Source organism: Rhyacophila brunnea, unplaced genomic scaffold (assembly GCF_057557595.1).
Source record: "Rhyacophila brunnea isolate RB1 unplaced genomic scaffold, BYU_Rbru_1.0 scaffold_15, whole genome shotgun sequence".
NCBI classification, from domain to species: Eukaryota; Metazoa; Arthropoda; class Insecta; order Trichoptera; family Rhyacophilidae; genus Rhyacophila; species Rhyacophila brunnea.
The window spans coordinates 2,052,907-2,071,694 of record NW_028232806.1 but is presented as its reverse complement, the minus strand read 5'-3'; the positions used below and the strand labels follow the sequence as shown (position 1 = coordinate 2,071,694).

The 18,788-nt window shown below is 35.8% G+C and overlaps 1 protein-coding gene across 1 annotated transcript in view; it reads right to left on the bottom strand.

The window, feature by feature from the left end:
* Positions 1-4,045: 4,045 nt before the first annotated feature.
* Positions 4,046-18,788, bottom strand: part of pav (kinesin family member pavarotti) — a 30,884-nt gene continuing 16,141 nt past the window's right edge. The window contains exons 13-17 of the mRNA XM_085943247.1: positions 18,263-18,409; positions 16,629-16,802; positions 10,654-10,821; positions 9,803-9,889; positions 4,046-4,213 (exon numbers count right to left, since the gene is read on the bottom strand). Of these exons, the coding sequence (XP_085799373.1) occupies positions 4,046-4,213; positions 9,803-9,889; positions 10,654-10,821; positions 16,629-16,802; positions 18,263-18,409 (744 nt within the window). The remainder of the gene's footprint in view (positions 4,214-9,802; positions 9,890-10,653; positions 10,822-16,628; positions 16,803-18,262; positions 18,410-18,788) is intronic.

Genomic DNA, 18,788 nt, shown 5'->3' with positions numbered 1-18,788 from the left:
TACTCACTCGCTCGTAATCCTTATCATTTTACTCTAACAACTCCACGCTTTGATTGTGAAGAGAAAGGGTCTTTTCAATGGTTTTAATACTTAACTTTCGCACATGAACAGGTTCGAAGACATCCATTTCTTGCAGCTCTTCATTAGTTAAAGGTTCGCTGTGTGATTTTAACAAAGTCTGAATATCATCTACAACACCTTTGATGCCTCCGGATATGGCTATAAGACTCTCTTCGATGATATTTTGAATGTAATTTTCATAATACAGTGAACCTAAACAATTTCACTAAACAACCTTTTTCAAACACCTTTACGACTGGGTGACTTTATTCCACGCTTCGTCGATGTTTCTGATAGGTTTCATATTAAATTGTTTCCACCAAACCCGCATGGCATCTCTATCACTTCCATCAGTTTCTTCACTGAGTTGAGAGAAGAGTTAGATGATCCTTGGATGCTTTAAATTCAGAAGCAGTCTTCTCCTCTATGGAAATAAACGTACACGTTTCCAATAGAGTCCCGTCTCATCCACATTAGAAATTAAATTTGGTGGATAATTTCCCCTTTCCACAATTTCCAAGATCGCGATATAACAAATCCGCACTCGCCGGGGTCGCGATGAAAGGGGGTTACCTGTACAATTATTCGGAGACCGTGATGTTGGGCGTCAGAACAATGGGATTATATCTCTTAAAGAACACATTTACTATAGAGTATCAGTTAAGAACATACTTATCTTAATCTTGTACTGGACAGTAAATAGTGAATTTGGAAAACACTGGTCAAATGGGGAAGTGAACTCTATGGATCCATTCAGGGTATAGTAGAACCTCAATATGATGGACTAATACGTTAAAGCTGTTATATGCGACACAAACAAAATCCTGTTTATCCGTCTACAAATGATATATCCAGATGTTAATCTTCGACGTCGACGCACATGCTTTCGGTAATCTTGCTATGAAAAAAGAATCATGTTTTGTTTGCACTTTTGAAGTCTGCTGTTTTTTTATACTTAAGGGGGGACATGCTCGTCGAAGGACAAAATTGAGTTTTTATTGTATTTTCAAACCATGATCCTGGACACTCCTTCAACGTTGTATATAATCTATTTATATAATTTTGAAGCCTTATTATCCTTTATAGTTATTTTAAACATTTGATGACTGCATAAAGTATTTTTGTTACATAAAATAGTATTCTTTTAAACCTCTCGCTCTAATGTTTTAGAATATAGTCATATTTCGGTACATAACTGTGCAGTGGTGTTAAGATTTTTTACATTTATTAATTTTTAAACGCTTTTATAAAACCATTAGTATAATTTATTACGAGATAATTTTTGTAAAATATTCACGATAAAAAATTATATTGATAATCTCTGTGATCCCAAATTTGACAAGAATTAGGCATTTTATTATTCAAAAAATTGGCAAGATTAACACATTTGAAGATGTTTCTAAAGATACTTATTATAAGCTGTCTTTGACCATTCAAGTGTGATAAACATCTTATGAATAATGATTGCTTTATAATAATTATTGACCTAAGAATAAGGTAGTGTTTTTTTGAAATACGCCATTTCTTTTGTCATTCCCCCACGATAATAAGTATCTTTAGAATCATCTTCAAATGTGTTAATCTTGCCGATTTTTTGAATAATAAAATGCCTAATTCTTGTCAAATTTGGGATCACAGAGATTATCAATATAATTTTTTATCGTGAATATTTTACAAAAATTATCTCGTAATAAATTATACTAATGGTTTTATAAAAGCGTTTAAAAATTAATAAATGTAAAAAATCTTAACACCACTGCACAGTTATGTACCGAAATATGACTATATTCTGAAACATTAGAGCGAGAGGTTTAAAAGAATACTATTTTATGTAATAAAAATACTTTATGCAGTCATCAAATGTTTAAAATAACTATAAAGGATAATAAGGCTTCAAAAGTATATAAATAGATTATCTACAACATTTAAGGAGTGTCCAGGATCATGGTTTGAAAATACAATAAAAACTCAATTTCGACCTACGACGAGCACGTGGGCCGTTAACAACTCTCTAAAATTACAAAAATGCGTGTAATATAGTTAAATTCCGTTACCTGACGAATAGTCAATAAATGTTATTAGATTATCAAGCGCAGAACATTGTTTTCAAGCGGTGACACTTGGATTTGAACATGTATAACATAAAAAAAAAATAATAACATTAACCGGATGTTTTTAACAATTATTATATCGAGGTACTGTACTATAAATCGAAAACAGGACAACTTTGAAGGAATAATAGGTTAGGTTGTTTTGAAAAACAGAATATTTTATGTATCCCATTTAGGATTTTTTATTATACATAAATAATTATTTACATTTCTATTAGGTAATATTATACAATAATAGCCATAAAGCCTATAAAATAATATTTATATAATAATAATTAAGTACAAATTAATAGTAGTAACAACATAGCAGCATTTTATAAGTCTTTGTTGGATTGTGTTGGGCGATTAAAATAATTTATGTATCTAGCAAATGAGATGACCCCTTTACACAAATATAATATGGAATCTACAGAGCTACAAACTTATGTGGAGAATGGCCAAAAATGGAACTACAAACTACCATAGGACGCCATATTGAAAAACATGAATGTAAACAATGAATGGAAACATGTAAAATTTCATTCGAATGTCAGATTTTTCCAGTTACGAGTCGTGATTGGGTAGTTTTCGACAGTGGCTCCCCCATTTCATTCTCCAGATAAGTTTTGTAGGTCTGTACAACAATGTGAATTGGACAATTATACATCAAATCAAATAACATATCAAAAACAAAGCTAGCCATATTCTAGTAAGGATTATTGACACCAGGGAAGTAACGTTGCTATCGGCAAACAATTTTCATACAGTTCTCTCGCTGTCGATTTATAATTATTGCGATTATATTAAACTTCTAATTCTTTGAATGATATTTCTTAATCCAAAATGTCAAATTATTATGATCAGCACCATTAATAATTGTCATTTTTGTTCTGTCGTGATCCGACACTGGCAGACCCTCCACAGTCGTGTGGCGATCATATGTACTAATTTACTAGCTTGGATGCAAATCGCGTGCTGTAAGATAGTATGGACTCTATGCGTGGTATCGGTGAATTTTTGAAATACACGCAAACGACATTCATGCTGTGTACTTCGAAAAATGTTGCATGCGACATAAAGCATTGCAATAATGATGTGTGCGGCGGTACATTTTGTTACTGTGTTTTGAGAATACCAACAAAATCGCATCGATAAATTCGCCATATTGCAGCTGAGACCAGTTTGTATGTGCGACTCGAGTTAGGGTCATTCTACATGACCAGATAAATCGCCGCGGTTCACGCCACTAAACAGAACCATTGATTCAATCTTCTACATGTCAATGTCAACCTACTACATATTGACAAAAGCAATATTATAATTGCTAAATGATTAAAAAGTTATCGGGCTTCAAAATAATGCGTACATCAAGATCAAGGTGCTGAATATGAAAATCAGGAGAACAAGCCCCGAGAAGTTTGCCGAACGTGTATGACAGACACGTGAGATACTTAATATATATGTAGATAATCGGACAAATGCAGTTGTACTCAAGGGGCACCGAACAATCATAAGTCAGCCCTAAAACCCGTTAGACCGACAAACTCATTAAGTTCAGTGGATGTACGTGACAGTTAAAAACTACGGGCCAGGCAGCGGATAGACCAGGCTTAATAGGTAAATTATGTAGTTACAAAATTGTTTCAAAAAAATAATTCATCCCAAAAACATAAAATAATACATATTACAAAGTTATAACCATCACAAAATAATATAAATATAAAATTTAAATACTGAAATTCTCATTTCACTTGGAATGTCTCTTTAAAATTACCGGCAGATCTATTCCAACTACGTAAAGCTATGATATTTTTTAGTTATTTTTCTGGATCCGAGATAACATCTTCATGTTATAATATTATGTATTCACAGTGACGATATTATAATATGGTAGTCTAGACGCGCGGTTTTTTGCTGTGGTAATCACTATTGCCGGGGTACCGTTTACTGGGCGTATCTGCGCCCTCTCTCTTCTTGCTGCTGAGTGGCTCCATCTGCGTGAGCATTTCTACGTCGCTGAAGATCACCTGGGCTCCCCCGCCGCATGTCGGGATAACGTCACCCTGCGCATTACAATGACACACTATTTTCAAAACCATAGAAGAATATGAGGGTCTCAATTCAATAGTAGCGATCCAAAGACTGCTTCTCTTAAACTCCAATTACAGGAGAAGATTCGCATTGGAGTTTAGACAATTTACCAATTGTATTTACTACTGCTTCACCATGTTCGATCCTTAGAGCAGTTTCTTAACCTATAGATCGCGACCCAAAACTGGGTCGATTGGTATATTTAGTGGGTCGCAAAATATTCTCAACAAAACAATATTCTTCCCAGCAAGAATAGTGTATTGAATACAATATTGCAGCAACACTGTTTAGTGGTCAAAACTAATAATTTCTTTCGAGACAACGTTCTCTTCCCTGTTTCTCTGTTACCATTATATTATAGTCTGCTTATATTAAAGTTCTTAACATTTAATCTACCCAGAATGGCACAACGTGAAGACCTAAGATGCAGTCTGTCTAATGTAACACCAAACTTTGATGAGCTCTCAAAGCTAATCCAAAGCCAAGGTTCACATTGATAGGATCAAATATTGTTTACCAAAACTGTATTTGGTATTATTAAAATAAAATAATTTTTTGTCATTATGTGCAATTATATTTATTTTATCTCGGGTCGCGAATCAAAATTATTAACCTTAATAGGGTCGCAGATCAAAAAAGGTTAAATAACGCTGTCTTAGAGGATCATATGGGCATCCACAGAGTCGAGGCTGTATTAATATATTTTGTTTTTACGAGAAATGGATGTTAGCCACATGCTCAACTTATCAGGTCCATACTCTGACTCCAAACACAAATTGAAAAACAATACATAATAATATGTGTATTTGCCAGGATTCAAACCAGCATCCCACAACATTATAAACCGACGCTTAAGCCGCTCGTCTATCGAGGGCGATTTACTAGCATATAATTTTTGTTTGCTAAATTAATGACTGTAGTCAGATGATTATCATTATAAAAGCAAACGTCGTACTGACAGCATTGTCAGGATGAGTCGCCATATTCAGAAACTTATGTCTCTCAGGGTGGAAAGAAATAAAAAAAAAAACAATGTGAATCATTATGACTATCCTCGAGTGAATTGCTAAAAATTAATGAAGGTCGTAGTACTCTGGGACTACTATATGAGTTTACAGGTGAATAGCAATAGATAAAATATGAATTAGAGTTCGTATTATTTATGCTGGCGTTCACGTCACGTCGCACGCGGACGGAAAGCCTTGTGTCATCGCGTTCGACTGTTGCAAGTTTTCAATGGGATGGAACAAGAGGGAATGGAGAGTTAAGATGCTGAAGCGAGGGGGGGGGGAACCGTACACCAGCATAAAGAATACGGACTCTAGTAATAATAAAACAGCTTATCGCTGTATTGGCCTGGTTTTATTATAGCACAATTTCCATAATCAATATGAAACAATCTGTCCGTAAAAATATATGTAAGTAAATACATTGAAACCCAAGGCCGTGATACACCCCTGTTACAGGCGGGCTTCTCCCGGTGTAAAGTAGTCATTTAGTAGCTATAAGTCGAAACGTAACCCTGACCTCTAGAAAAGGCTTCATAAAACATCTAATCTGATTCCTTGCTCAACCACGTAAGTATTTTTTTTATTTATAAGTAAGGGCCTTCGTCCGGTGTGTGAAAATCGCATATTGGGCGGAGGTGTAATTAAGATAAATTTAATTTAATTTAAAAAGTATAAATGATGATGGATGAAAGCGATAATTTTAAGACTAAATATAAGTATTTAAATATAATAAATTTTGCCGCGCATTGTGCGTGAAATCCTCGCGCGCCTGCGCCAGGGTCAGGCTCGTGATTCGCCGAATCAAAGATCATGCGATAAAATTTGGCCAATCACGAGAGTCGTTTTTGCTGGACGGCGTCGGTACGCGAAATTTAAAAAAAAAAGAAAATTAGTAAGCGTCCCCTTTCCGACATATACGGACCTGCGTAACTAATTGCAAAACCTAAACATGTAAAGAAAGTGTAAAATATAAGGATTACCAAGTTACACGAGACAGACGTGGTTTTATTTAATTCCACCCTCAAATATATACCACTTTTTTTTTGTGAATCCGGGGTTCGATGGACACCTGAGCTAGCCGCTGGAACCCCGGGGATCTCAATGGCGCCTTGGAAACGTGAAGCTCGAAGAATCGCATGGATTCTTCCGAACCCGCGAAATAAAATTTACGCCCGCGAACGCTAAATAAAAGTTTATGATCCTGGAGCCGGAACAACCAAGAAATGGTTAACTAAAAAGTGGACTCCGACGTGACCCTTATCAAAGAAGAAGTGCTGTTTCCAACATCAAACCGGGAGAGCCCTCTGGTGTTCGAAGACAGTCCACATACGGAGCTGACCGCGCCTAGCGTCGTGCTGGAGACCGTAGCACCAGCGCGTCTCCAGTACGACGAATGGCTGCACAAATCCCACCTATGGAGACCAGACACATCATCGACGGTATCCAGCGAGGAGGGCTCGTAGAGGCCACGGCCCACTCGCGACGAAAAACGGCGAGCAAAATGCCGATTTTCCTAGGGTATCACTAACATGTCGTGTACCCTAGTCGACCACGGGATGTTCGGTGAGGAGAGAAAAAGGAAACGCGAGGCCAGGGAGCCTCACAAGAGGGCTGAAAAGACGCGCAAGCTGAGATGAATCGAAGCTGTGCGGGCGCAGGCTCGACCACGAGGAGATGAAGCAGGACCAGTCACCAACCCTCGAGTCAAGGGTGAACGCCAAGTTGCTGTTGGAAGTGAAATGTGTAGATTATACGAATAAAACATCCGGAAATTCTTCTAATTACGGATATAAAGTTAATTAAGGACCAACTTTCTGAGCCTTGTAATCTTAAGTTCATTAGTACGAAAAATGTACATTCTAGTTTTAAAAATAACACTTCGCAAAGTGACGCCAATTCTTTCCGTTCAAATAAAGTAAATATGAATGAATTCGAAAACATTAACATTGAAAATCGCAAACAATTTTATAAACGGGAAAGAAAGGATATTCTACAGTAGAGCGAAACCTGTTTCAAAGTTACGCCGTGTTAATAATTTGAATCCAAAGAGAAACGAAGAAAATAGTATACGACCGTCACTATTATTTCTTTACAAATTACCAATCGTAAATTTAACACAGCGAAAACGGAACGGGAATAATACGGCGTCACTTGACGAAGTGTATATTATAGTTGATAAGTGAAATTTTAATAATACGTTAAAATTAGGTATAAGAGGATGAAAGTAGAGATTGTATGCTTGTGATAAAAAAAAAATGAGTCAATAAGCCGTAAATTTCTCAATAATGAAAAAAAAAAAAAATAATAATAAAACGTGAGAGGCACCGCAAATCGGCGCGGCGCGCCTTTGGAATAGGATGTCGGGCGCGTAAAACGAAACAACAATTTTTTTTTAAATAAAATGGGTTTCACTAAAAATAAAGTTAATTACACAGTTTTAAGTGTACTGATTCAGAAATAAATATAATGAGAGGGTGGAATATTTCAATTTTTAATATCAATGTGATTTATACAGTCAATACAATGTTGCAAAATAACTATGGGTATTAGGGTAAAATATTAAAAGTGATAGTAAGTACCATAAGTACAATGGGAAGATTTTATATAAAATTAGTAGCTATTTAATGTATGGGGTAGGAGTAATTAATAAAGTAAATTCGAATAAATTTAAAGTACAGGAAGTCTAATGAACGAATAAATTACTAAAAGAAAAAGAATAAATACAGATGAAGACAATTTGGAAGCACAAAGGGAGCCACCTCTCGAAGTAAGCGCATCCAAAGGCAGCGTAGCCGAAAATTCATGATACCAAAGCTTGATGGTGTGGAGAGTGCGCACTCTCCTTTCTCGCGCAGGTTCATGGAGAGACTAGGGACGTGACGCCTGAAAGATATCGTGAAACAACAAGAGGTACCTCCGAAGTGTAACCATCTATAAAAAAAAAGAAAGGGAAAAGGATACTTATTGTGAAAATCCATCCTAGTACCTGTGGGAAAGCCGTGCCGCCGTCAACGAGCCTGGCCGTTGTACCGCTATACGATGCCTTGCCCGCAGTAATAGGAACAGATGGAGACACAGTACCTGTCCATCTATGAGGTGATACTCCAGAGACCAGCAGATCAGTGGAAAACTTTCCACAGAAAGATATCCGCTGCTCGAAACGAGCCTGGCTCAATAGTACTACCACGCCCTGGTTGCAAAGGCAGACGACGCCAAACGAGGTACGCTCCTATTGCACCAGAAGAAGGTAAAGCGTAACACGAAATAATAATTCCGAACGAGGGCCAAACGTCTACAAATGTAGCCTCTCGGAATACAAAAAAACTGGACAGCCCAAGAGTCGAAGACTATAGCTCCACGACCCCTCCGCTGACTATTATAAAAGAACGAGAAGAATAACAAAAACATTACGAAAACAAAATAAACGCATGACATTACAGGAGAAAAATAAAATAATAATAAATTATGACAAATGATAATAAGAAAGAAAAATAAATCAAACTCTGACTTATTCAGGAGCATTGCTTTGAGCAGGAAAATAGTAATTAAAATAAATATAGAAACAATACGTAAAGTTAGTTGTGTAGTTTTTTTTTTTTTTGTTAGAATAGTTAGATTGTAGTTGAATTTTTTTATAAACTGTTATCATGCCATGTACTTAACGGATGAACAAGGAATTGGATGGTTGGCCGATGAGATCAGGGCGTACCTTTCGACTTTAATCCAGATGGGGCGAATTGATACACCCCTGTTACAGGCGGGCTTCTCCCGGTGTAAAGTAGTCATTTAGTAGCTATAAGTCGAAACGTAACCCTGACCTCTAGAAACGGCTTCATAAAACATCTAATCTGATTCCTTGCTCAACCACGTAAGTATTTTTTTATTTATAAGTAAGGGCCTTCGTCCTGTGTGTGAAAATCGCATATTGGGCGGAGGTGTAATTAAGATAAATTTAATTTAATTTAAAAAGTATAAATGATGATGGATGAAAGCGATAATTTTAAGACTAAATATAAGTATTTAAATATAATAAATTTTGCCGCGCATTGTGCGTGAAATCCTCGCGCGCCGGCGCCAGGGTCAGGCTCGTGATTCGCCGAATCAAAGATCATGCGATAAAATTTGGCCAATCACGAGAGTCGTTTTTGCTGGACGGCGTCGGTACGCGAAATTAAAAAAAAAAAGAAAATTAGTAAGCGTCCCCTTTCCGACATATACGGACCTGCGTAACTAATTGCAAAACCTAAACATGTAAAGAAAGTGTAAAATATAAGGATTACCAAGTTACACGAGACAGACGTGGTTTTATTTAATTCCACCCTCAAATATATTGTACTTTTTTTTTGTGAATCCGGGGTTCGATGGACACCTGAGCTAGCCGCTGGAACCCCGGGGATCTCAGCCGACTATATTTAAGCAGTGGCACTGAATTGCAAATTACGATGGTAGTGCTAGTTATTGACTATCTTCGAATGCAAGATATGCTCCGAATTCGAGTTACATATTAGTGTAGGTATTATGATAACTATTATAATACGAGATGTAATTTACCTTGTACAGCTTCGTCTCCAGTTCACCGTCGGTGTCTTGTTCTTGATTTACGAGACAGTAGTTAGATGTCTTCGAGTTTGTGATATCCTGAAAACATGATATTAATTTATTTATTTTTTGAAACTTTTTTGCTTCACTAACCCCTCAATATTTTATTAGCTGTCCTCCAGTTAAATTCCATCCTGTATAAATCAGTGACGAAGGGTGGAGGAAGGCTGTGGAGATTCGACATAAATAGTGAACACTAAATTTTGTCAGTCATATTTTATTTATTTGTTTCCTTTCTTCTTCGGCCATATCCGCCCCTTAGTTTGGAGCATATGGAGACTGCAGCGGCGCCTCCAATAATCCCTGTCGCTAGCCAGACTTTTTGCATCGTTCCAGGTCATACCAGCATACGGTAGCTCCGCCATATACACTCTATAGATAGTAAATAGCGGCCTTACAGGACGCCGGAAGATTGGCTTAAAGAACAGGCAAGCCAGGTTGAGGTTCTCTTCTGGCATCCGCAGCACGTGGTCGAGCCAGGTCTAACGTTACCTCTTCACTCTCAGCGTGATCAGAGACTGCTTGGTGCGTTCTTTTATCTCCTCGTTACTCCTAAAGTCATGCACACCCAATATCCGTCGCAAACATTTGTTCTTGAAGCTCAGTATACGGTTGCTCTGAGCCTTCGTAAGGTGTCATGATTCGCTACCATCGCAGCATCGTCAGAATGGAAGCGTCGAATAGGCGGCATTTGGATTACAGTTGTAATATTCCTACGAGGTTTGATTTATGACTGTGTCACAAATGAGATGATTTTGTGTGTGCCTAATAGTATATTCATATTGTAAAGAGATATTATCTACCTTAATATTGATTAGTTTTGTAACAGACTTCCTCCTGGGAAAGCGGGTCTGCATGACAGTTCCACTGGGAACCAACGGGCGCGGAAGGTGCTCAAGCCACTTGTCGCCATGACGGCCCGCGTCCGCCGATAGAGATCTTCTGTGACGAGGATTGGCCACTGCTATGCCCTGTATGAATTAAAAACAAGAAACAAATGAGAATACATGTCACGCAACATTTTATAAATTGTCAGTTTATAACTGTATGCCAATCGAGCCTGCGGAGCATGCTGCAACTGGATTTTTTACAAGGCTCCAGAGCGTTGGAGCGGACCCTTTTTTGAGTTGCTCTGCTCCGGGACCTAATATTTGCTCCGGCTCCGGTCCGGGTAAAAAGTATTATATTATGTATACAAATGATAAAAAAATAAGTAGTTTTAAAATAATTGTCATTTTAATTATTAGGTAATTCTATTAAACAAAATTACCGACAGCAAAGAGTCTCTTATTATTTGCCTCTTCTGTCAAAAAAGTGAGGTTATTTATCACTCAGCAGAGTTGCCATATTTCCAATAATTCCAGTGTTTCAAAGTGTCAAAATATACTATTCTCATTGGATTTTAGGACGAAAATTTAATAATAAAAAAAACACCCGGAGCAGTGGAGCACTACATATCTTCGGTGCTTCGGCTCCGGGTAAAATCTCATTGCTCCAGTGCTCCGTTCCAACGCTCTGCAAGGCTCAGATAATCATATGTCGTTAACTATAATATATCAAACAGGGTAAGAAAATAGTTAGTTGTCCAGATAACACCGTAGACAGAAATCAAGTGAGTATGTAGCAGTAGTGAAGGGTGGAGGTACGCTGTTAAGATCTGCCATAAATAGTGCACATTAAACTATGTTAGTCATACGTATTTGCTTTTATTGAAGGAAGACAATTTACGGATAGTGTTGGTTAGTTTTTAAAACTCAATTAAACCCTGCCCAAACCAAACCATATTAGTTTAGGTCAGCGGCGGCTCCTCTAACACCATGCATGTGCGCTGCACTGCTTTTTCCTAAACATCACTCAATGTGCAACAATGCTATTCATAAGTCATCACTCGTTTATCGCAATTTAATCCATGTAAATTTATACCAAAATCATGTACTCAGTGAACAGTCACCATAAGAGAGCGCTCGTGGTAACGCACTAATATCGATCTTAGTTTGCCATTCATATTACATTGGGTAATAACAGATCAACCCGACACGTGAAACTCATAAACATGTCATAAAAACCCAAGATTTTATTGCTTTCTGGGACGCCGACCAGTTCATGAAATTCGACACAGAAAAAAAAACAGTAGGAATACGCGGAAAAGTGTAGTAACTGAGATTTAGCAGGATTGATAAAAAAAAGATTTTTTTTATTTAAATCTCATATAAATTCATTGGAAATAGGCTGATATTGAATACAAATTGACTATCAACATAAAAATTATGGTTACGATCCTTAAATCGTTCTATATTTACAAATATTTGAATATAATTTATAAAAAAATAATATCTGAGTTATCATGTTCTGTTAACATGATGTCATATGTTTAACAATACCCGACTCGCGTTAAGTTTTACTGCCGACCCAATTTTTTTGACTTTATTTTATTTTGTAGACGCCTGACGCCTTCAATATCCTGTGTCGAAAAATACGTATTCAAAACAAATGATTTTTTTTATATTGTCTTGAAAAATTATTACAGTTTAGTTTCTGCTGCCACGATGTATAGTCACGTTCTGTCTATCACTTTATTTCGATAATTTTCTTCGTAAAAAGAAATTATGAATAATATTATATGATTGTTTAATCAGTGAAGTGTGTGTGTTTTATAATGATGTCGATAAATGTAGACTATATTAAACATAACAAGAGTTCCTTCGAAGAAAGAATCAAAATAAAAAAGGCTGGTCCACCGAAGCCTGAATTAAATATTAAAAAAATATGTGGATTAAAACAAAAAGTCTTTACACGTTCTTTTCGAAAGGAAATGTATGACAAGGCTTTATGGTTATGTGGTTGTGAGAGATTGAATACATTTTTTTGTTTTCCTTGTCTAATTTTTGGAGGAGATTATAACTGGACAGAGAAAGGTGTCAATGATTTAACACACTTTGGCGAGAAGGTTAAAAAACATGATTTCTCACAGAAACATCTAGATAATATAATAAATTTATCGATTCTGGGTTCGGTTGATATAAGACAACAATTGGATTCTGCGTATCGTGCTGAAACTAAACAATTTAATAAAAATGTTGAAAACAATCGGTATATTTTATCAAAGTTAATTGACTGTGTAAAATTTTGTGGTGCATTTGAATTAGCTCTACGCGGTCACGATGAAACTGAAGAATCGTTAAATCGAGGTGTATTCCGTGGACTGATTGATTTTGTTGCTGAGATTGACACTGTAATGCAGACTCATTTGAAAGAATCTACTGTTTTTAAGGGAACGTCAAAAACAATACAAAATGATATTTTAGATTCGATTTTTGAAGTCTATCGGGATGAGGTGAAGAATCAAATCTCTGAATCTGAATTTTTGTCAATACAAGCTGATGAGACTACACTGCCGTACTAAGCACAGAGGCCGTAACTGACGTATTTAGGTATTTTCATGTTTTTAGATATTTGGATTCTGCAGAGTTTTTGTATAAGATCGGTGAATAAATCCAAGCCGTAACTGCTATAGTTACGGAGAAATCAAGGGTTTTAATAGCCGTATCTACGGAGTTTGAGAAATAAACTCGATAAATACTAAGCGATTTGGTTGTAACTATCATTTACTAAGGCATATTAGCCGTATCTGACATATATATGGCTAATATCAATACATAATAATAATAATAATAATAACATAAATCAAATTTTCAAGGTATGTAAACAAATCTTAACTCTTTTACTCCCAGCTGATTTAGCCTAGCATATGCGAAAACTCCCAAGCGTTTTTTGACAACAAATCGTCGATTTAGTTTTTTTTAAATAACTAATTCTACACATGTTTTAAATATTTGAAACTTTTTTTGTGTGTTCTCAATGGTGTATAAAGCAATAATAAGTAATAATATTGATAGTTTACATCAATAAAACAAAAGAAAAAAATAATGTATCAATATTTATTTAGAAATGAATGGATAAAACTATGTTTGAACAACAAAACAAGTGACACCTTTTTTTTATTTATAATTGATATATCAAATTTTATAATATAATCTATCCTTATGTAGTAACAGAAAAAAAAATAAACATATTATTATTTCTCTATGAAATAGAATTTTTATAAAGTAATCAAAAAAAATCGTATAGTGTCAAGGTATTCAAGAATATTATTCAATTCACGAAATCGCAAGAGAATTCGATACAGTATCGACGACTAACTGATATGGAATGAAGTTATTTCAAAAAATAAGTCTCAAAGCACTAAATCATTTATAATATTATTTATATTCATGTATTTTTTCACCATCTTACCAAAAATACAGTGGCATCCATTGTTAGTTCAAAAATTACAAATTTCATTTTGTAATGTGATATATGAATCATAAAACAACTAAAAGAAATATCAGAATTTAAAATGTGTCATAAAAATAATGTTTTATTATTTTTATGACCCTCTTTGGTCTCAAGTTCGACAGCAGAGCAATTATGACTTGTGAGTTATTAGGGTATGGCATAATTATAAACAATGCCAACACTAAAATAAATGTTACTCACCACCCAACACACAGTGAATATAATGCTTCGTCTACATGAACGAAATATGACGGGAAAAAATTTGGAATAAATCGTAAATTTGGTTCCAAACTTTCGGCCGATGGATCGGCCCAGATGGAGTTTTCGCATAGGTATGGTGGGCCGAAATATCGGCCCCGTGGGAGTAAAAGGGTTAAACCAAAATTAACTATTATAGGCAAATAAAATAAATAAAAAGTTCCCCAGTATTAGCAGGAAAAGTAAAATAATATGAAAGCTCAGATCTCCCACTTGCCTAAAATGCAGATACGGCCTCTGTGCTTAGTACGGCAGTACAGATGTGTCAACGGTAATGCAAATGGTATTAATAATTCGTTATGAATGGAAAGGAAATGTTTATGAGCGCTTTTGGAAATATTTAACACCAAAATCACACTGTGCTGAAGATTTGTCAGCAGCAATTTTAGAAGAATTGACTTATTTAAATATTTCTCCAAATAAATTAATCGCGCAGTGCTACGATGGTGCATCAGTAATGAGCGGAAAAATCAACGGTGTGCAATCCAAAATAAGAGAAAGATTTCCTCATGCACACTATGTACACTGTTATTTATGCACATCAACTAAATTTAATAATTCAAAAAAGTGTATCAAAACACAAGCCAGTGCAGAATTTTTTTGCCAATCTACAAGCGTTTCCCAAATTTTTTCACGGTCCCCAAAACGAGTAAAATTTCTATCTGAGATCGTGAAGAAAAAAATTCCATCAGCCCCACAAACTAGGTGGAATTTTAACATTAAAACTGTTGACACCGTTTACATATATTACGAACCACTTAAGGAGTGTATGGAAGCAATATTAAACAGTGGAAATGATAGCAATACAATAAATCAAGCAGATATGCTTCTGCGGTATCTCACAGATGAACATTTCATGTTTTGGCTATCATTTTTTCGGCAGATAATGCCTCATTGTGACATTTTATTTAAACAATTGCAATCTCGAAACTTAGACTCCGTATTGATAAAACGTTTTATTTGTGATTTTGAAGTGTCTGTTAATAATGTTAAAAGTTCCCTTGAAAGTTTATCCGAGCCTCCCAGTAAACGAATAAAATTTAACAATATAGAAATGTGTAAAGATGTGTGCGATTTAATATTAGTCCAAATTAAAGATAGGCTTGAATATAATAAACATTTGCTAGCGGCGAAACTTTTTTATTGTGAACATTTTGAAGGATACAGGGTTAATTTTCCTGAGAATGATTTTAAAATGACCCTGGAATCATATGACTTTTTGGATAAATTTAAACTTAAACACGAATTATCAGTTATTTACAAAAGAGACCATTTTAAAAACGCGGATGGTGCTATAGCTATTTTACAATTGTTTTATAATAATAATTTAATGACATCATTTTCCCAATGTACTAAACTTTTAAAAATCATTTGTACAATTCCGATGACATCTGTGGAAAGTGAAAGGTGTTTTTCAACCCTTAAAAGAATTAAATCGTTTTTAAGAAATACCATGAACCAGGACAGACTTAATTGTCTATCTGTGTTAAGCATCGAGAAAAAACTTTTACAATCAGTTCCAGACTTTAATGAGAAAGTGATTGAGGTGTTCGCTAAGCAGAAACAACGCCGAATTGATCTTCTTTTTAAATAAGGTAAGAAAGTTTTTAGTGCACCCCCTATGAAAGCAATTTTGGTAACCACCGGCCGCCACTGGTTTAGGTATATTTTGGGCGACATGACAAAATTGTCCACACTTTTTCATTCATACTTATTTGTTTTCTTTTATTCAAGAATACAAATATTACACATATTGTTGGTTCATTTTTTTTTTAAATTCATTATGCCCTGCCTAAACAAAACTATAATAGATAAAAAATATTATTCTATCTATAAAATATTCAAAGTTATGTATGGTATAATTGCATAATTTTAGATATTTTATAGATGACTATTATCTATTATTGTTTGGTTTCGCAGGGTTAAATTGAATTTTAAAAACTAATCAACACCATCTGTAAATTGCAGTCTTATTTCAATAAAAACAAATGATATCACTCACCGAAGTGCAGTGTGGACTATTTATGGCGGATCTTAACAGCCTACCTCCACCCTTCGCCACTGGTAAGTACTGTCGAACAAGATCTTCTTGCCCACATGTTAAAACTGTGAACTAACAAGCTCGTCCTGGTTAGTCGACTACAGCGACTTCCGGTTATCAACGATCATAAAATTGATATCTTACCCGTTTTGAATTTGGAGAGGTGACCACCCCATTGCCGGGTATGATATCGGGCACCTCCTGTGACCGTCGGCTTTGCACGGTGGACACTGACGGCTGATCTCCGGCAGCCTGGTCTTCAGAGGTTAAGATGTGTGTCACCAGACGTATTTTGTCTTCTTTGCTTCTCATTGATTTCTGAAACATTACTTCACGATTAGTTGCTTACCTAAGAGCAAGGGAATCAAAGAGTTGTCCGGCTATATGCAGCCATTACTAAGGCTTAATTACATTGGCGGCCGACGCGCAGATCCAACTAGATCCAACAATCGACGCCGACCGTTGTGACCAACGTCTTTACGCTATAAGCAATTACACGCAACTATTCGATCGCATTGGTCCTCGCTTTTAATTGGTTTAAAATAAACACAGTGTTGTTATTATTAAAAACATACGTTGACTGAAAACTATTTCTTTGTTAGATTGGTGGCTACACTCAACAGTTTTCCCTCGCAATTTTATGTCAAAACTCAGCTGTCAAACCTAACTTTGCAAGCGGGGGGGGCTTCGGATGTTTTTGTACGTTCTCGGCAATCTTCGTGAATCATGGCAAACGGAAAGAGGATTGGTTCCAATTTGCTCACGATCGTTCACGATCCCGGAAAACCATAAATAATAGATTTTGGCAATCATGGCAGACGATCGGGCCAGACGCAAACTGCCAATGTAATTTGAGCATAACCAACTCACTGACATACAGTGGAACCTCAATTGTCTGGAAAAATTAAGGATGAAAGTACTCCCTCCCGAAAGTTATAGATTAATTCGGAGTCGAAAAATAATATGTAATAAACATACAGTCGAACTTGGTTATTACGAGGAAGATGGGACCGACTGAATTTGCTCGTTATAAGCGTTACTCGTTATATCAGAGAATAAGTATTTTTAAATGAGCGGTCACATAACACAAAAAGTCACAAATCAACCAAAAATACGCAGTTAGAATTTTTCCCCAAACAAGCATGACATTCATAACTACAAAAGAAGTTGTGTTTTGTAATGAACGCTGGTAGGTACCTAGTGACTTCACAAACTTTGGATTTTTTACATTCATCCATATGGGTGTATACTTTTTCAATATTGTATCGGCGAAAACACCAATTAGGTTGGTACTTAAACTAGTGTCATAAACGCAATCCAATTCCAGCGGCATCCTGACCGGTCGGATTTTATTGTTTAGGGTTTAAACGATCGACACATTTTGACAGCTGAGTTTTGACATAAAATTGCGAGGGAAAACTGTTGAGTGTAGCCACCAATCTAACGAAGAAACAGTTTTAAGAAAATTTTTGACCATATTTTAGCTTGGTATAACAGATAAGTAGCTCGTTATAAAAGTGAATAAATGTGTGGAGAAAATCATAAACTAAAATGTCAACGAATGTTTCCTCGTTACATCCGAGATCTCGCTATATCCGTGATCGTAAAAAATCAAGCATTGAAGTAAAACACTTCACGTGTAATGTAGCAAGAATAAAGTGAACCCGGCCGATGTGCATTGAATTATAGTTATAGCTGAATCAAAAATGCAAAAATGGTCATAGCCAGTCTTGATTCACCAACCTTTGGATGACGACTTTAATTTTAAGTAAACGTACCTTCATTTTCTCTCGTTGTTCTCTAAGTCTGTCGTCGAGTTCCTTGCTCATCTTGACGTGTTCGGTGGCCATTTTGGTGGTGAACTTCCTCTTCTGGTTCTCCTTCTCCATCACCTTTTGGTTCAGCATGAAATCCTTGTCTTCCAACTGGAATAGACGGATAATTGAGGACCATAACTTAAAAACACCTCAGATATTATATACTCACTAGAAAAAGTTACATTTGAAAAAAATATGAAACTCGACGGGATTTGAACCCGTATAACCATTGGTGTCGTGCCAATCTGCGCATTAACCAATTATGCTATGAGCCTCCTATCTAATGACGGCAATTTAAACTAGTAGGTCACAGATGAAATGCTTATCAAATTGCATTATTATTGACTATCGATTTTTGTGTATTAAATCAAGGAATATTAATTACCTTAATTACTAACCGACGGCCGGCTCTCGCCAAATATTTTTAGTTATAACGTCTACTTGAACTTGCTAACAGTTATTAATAAAACATATTTCTTTTATTCAA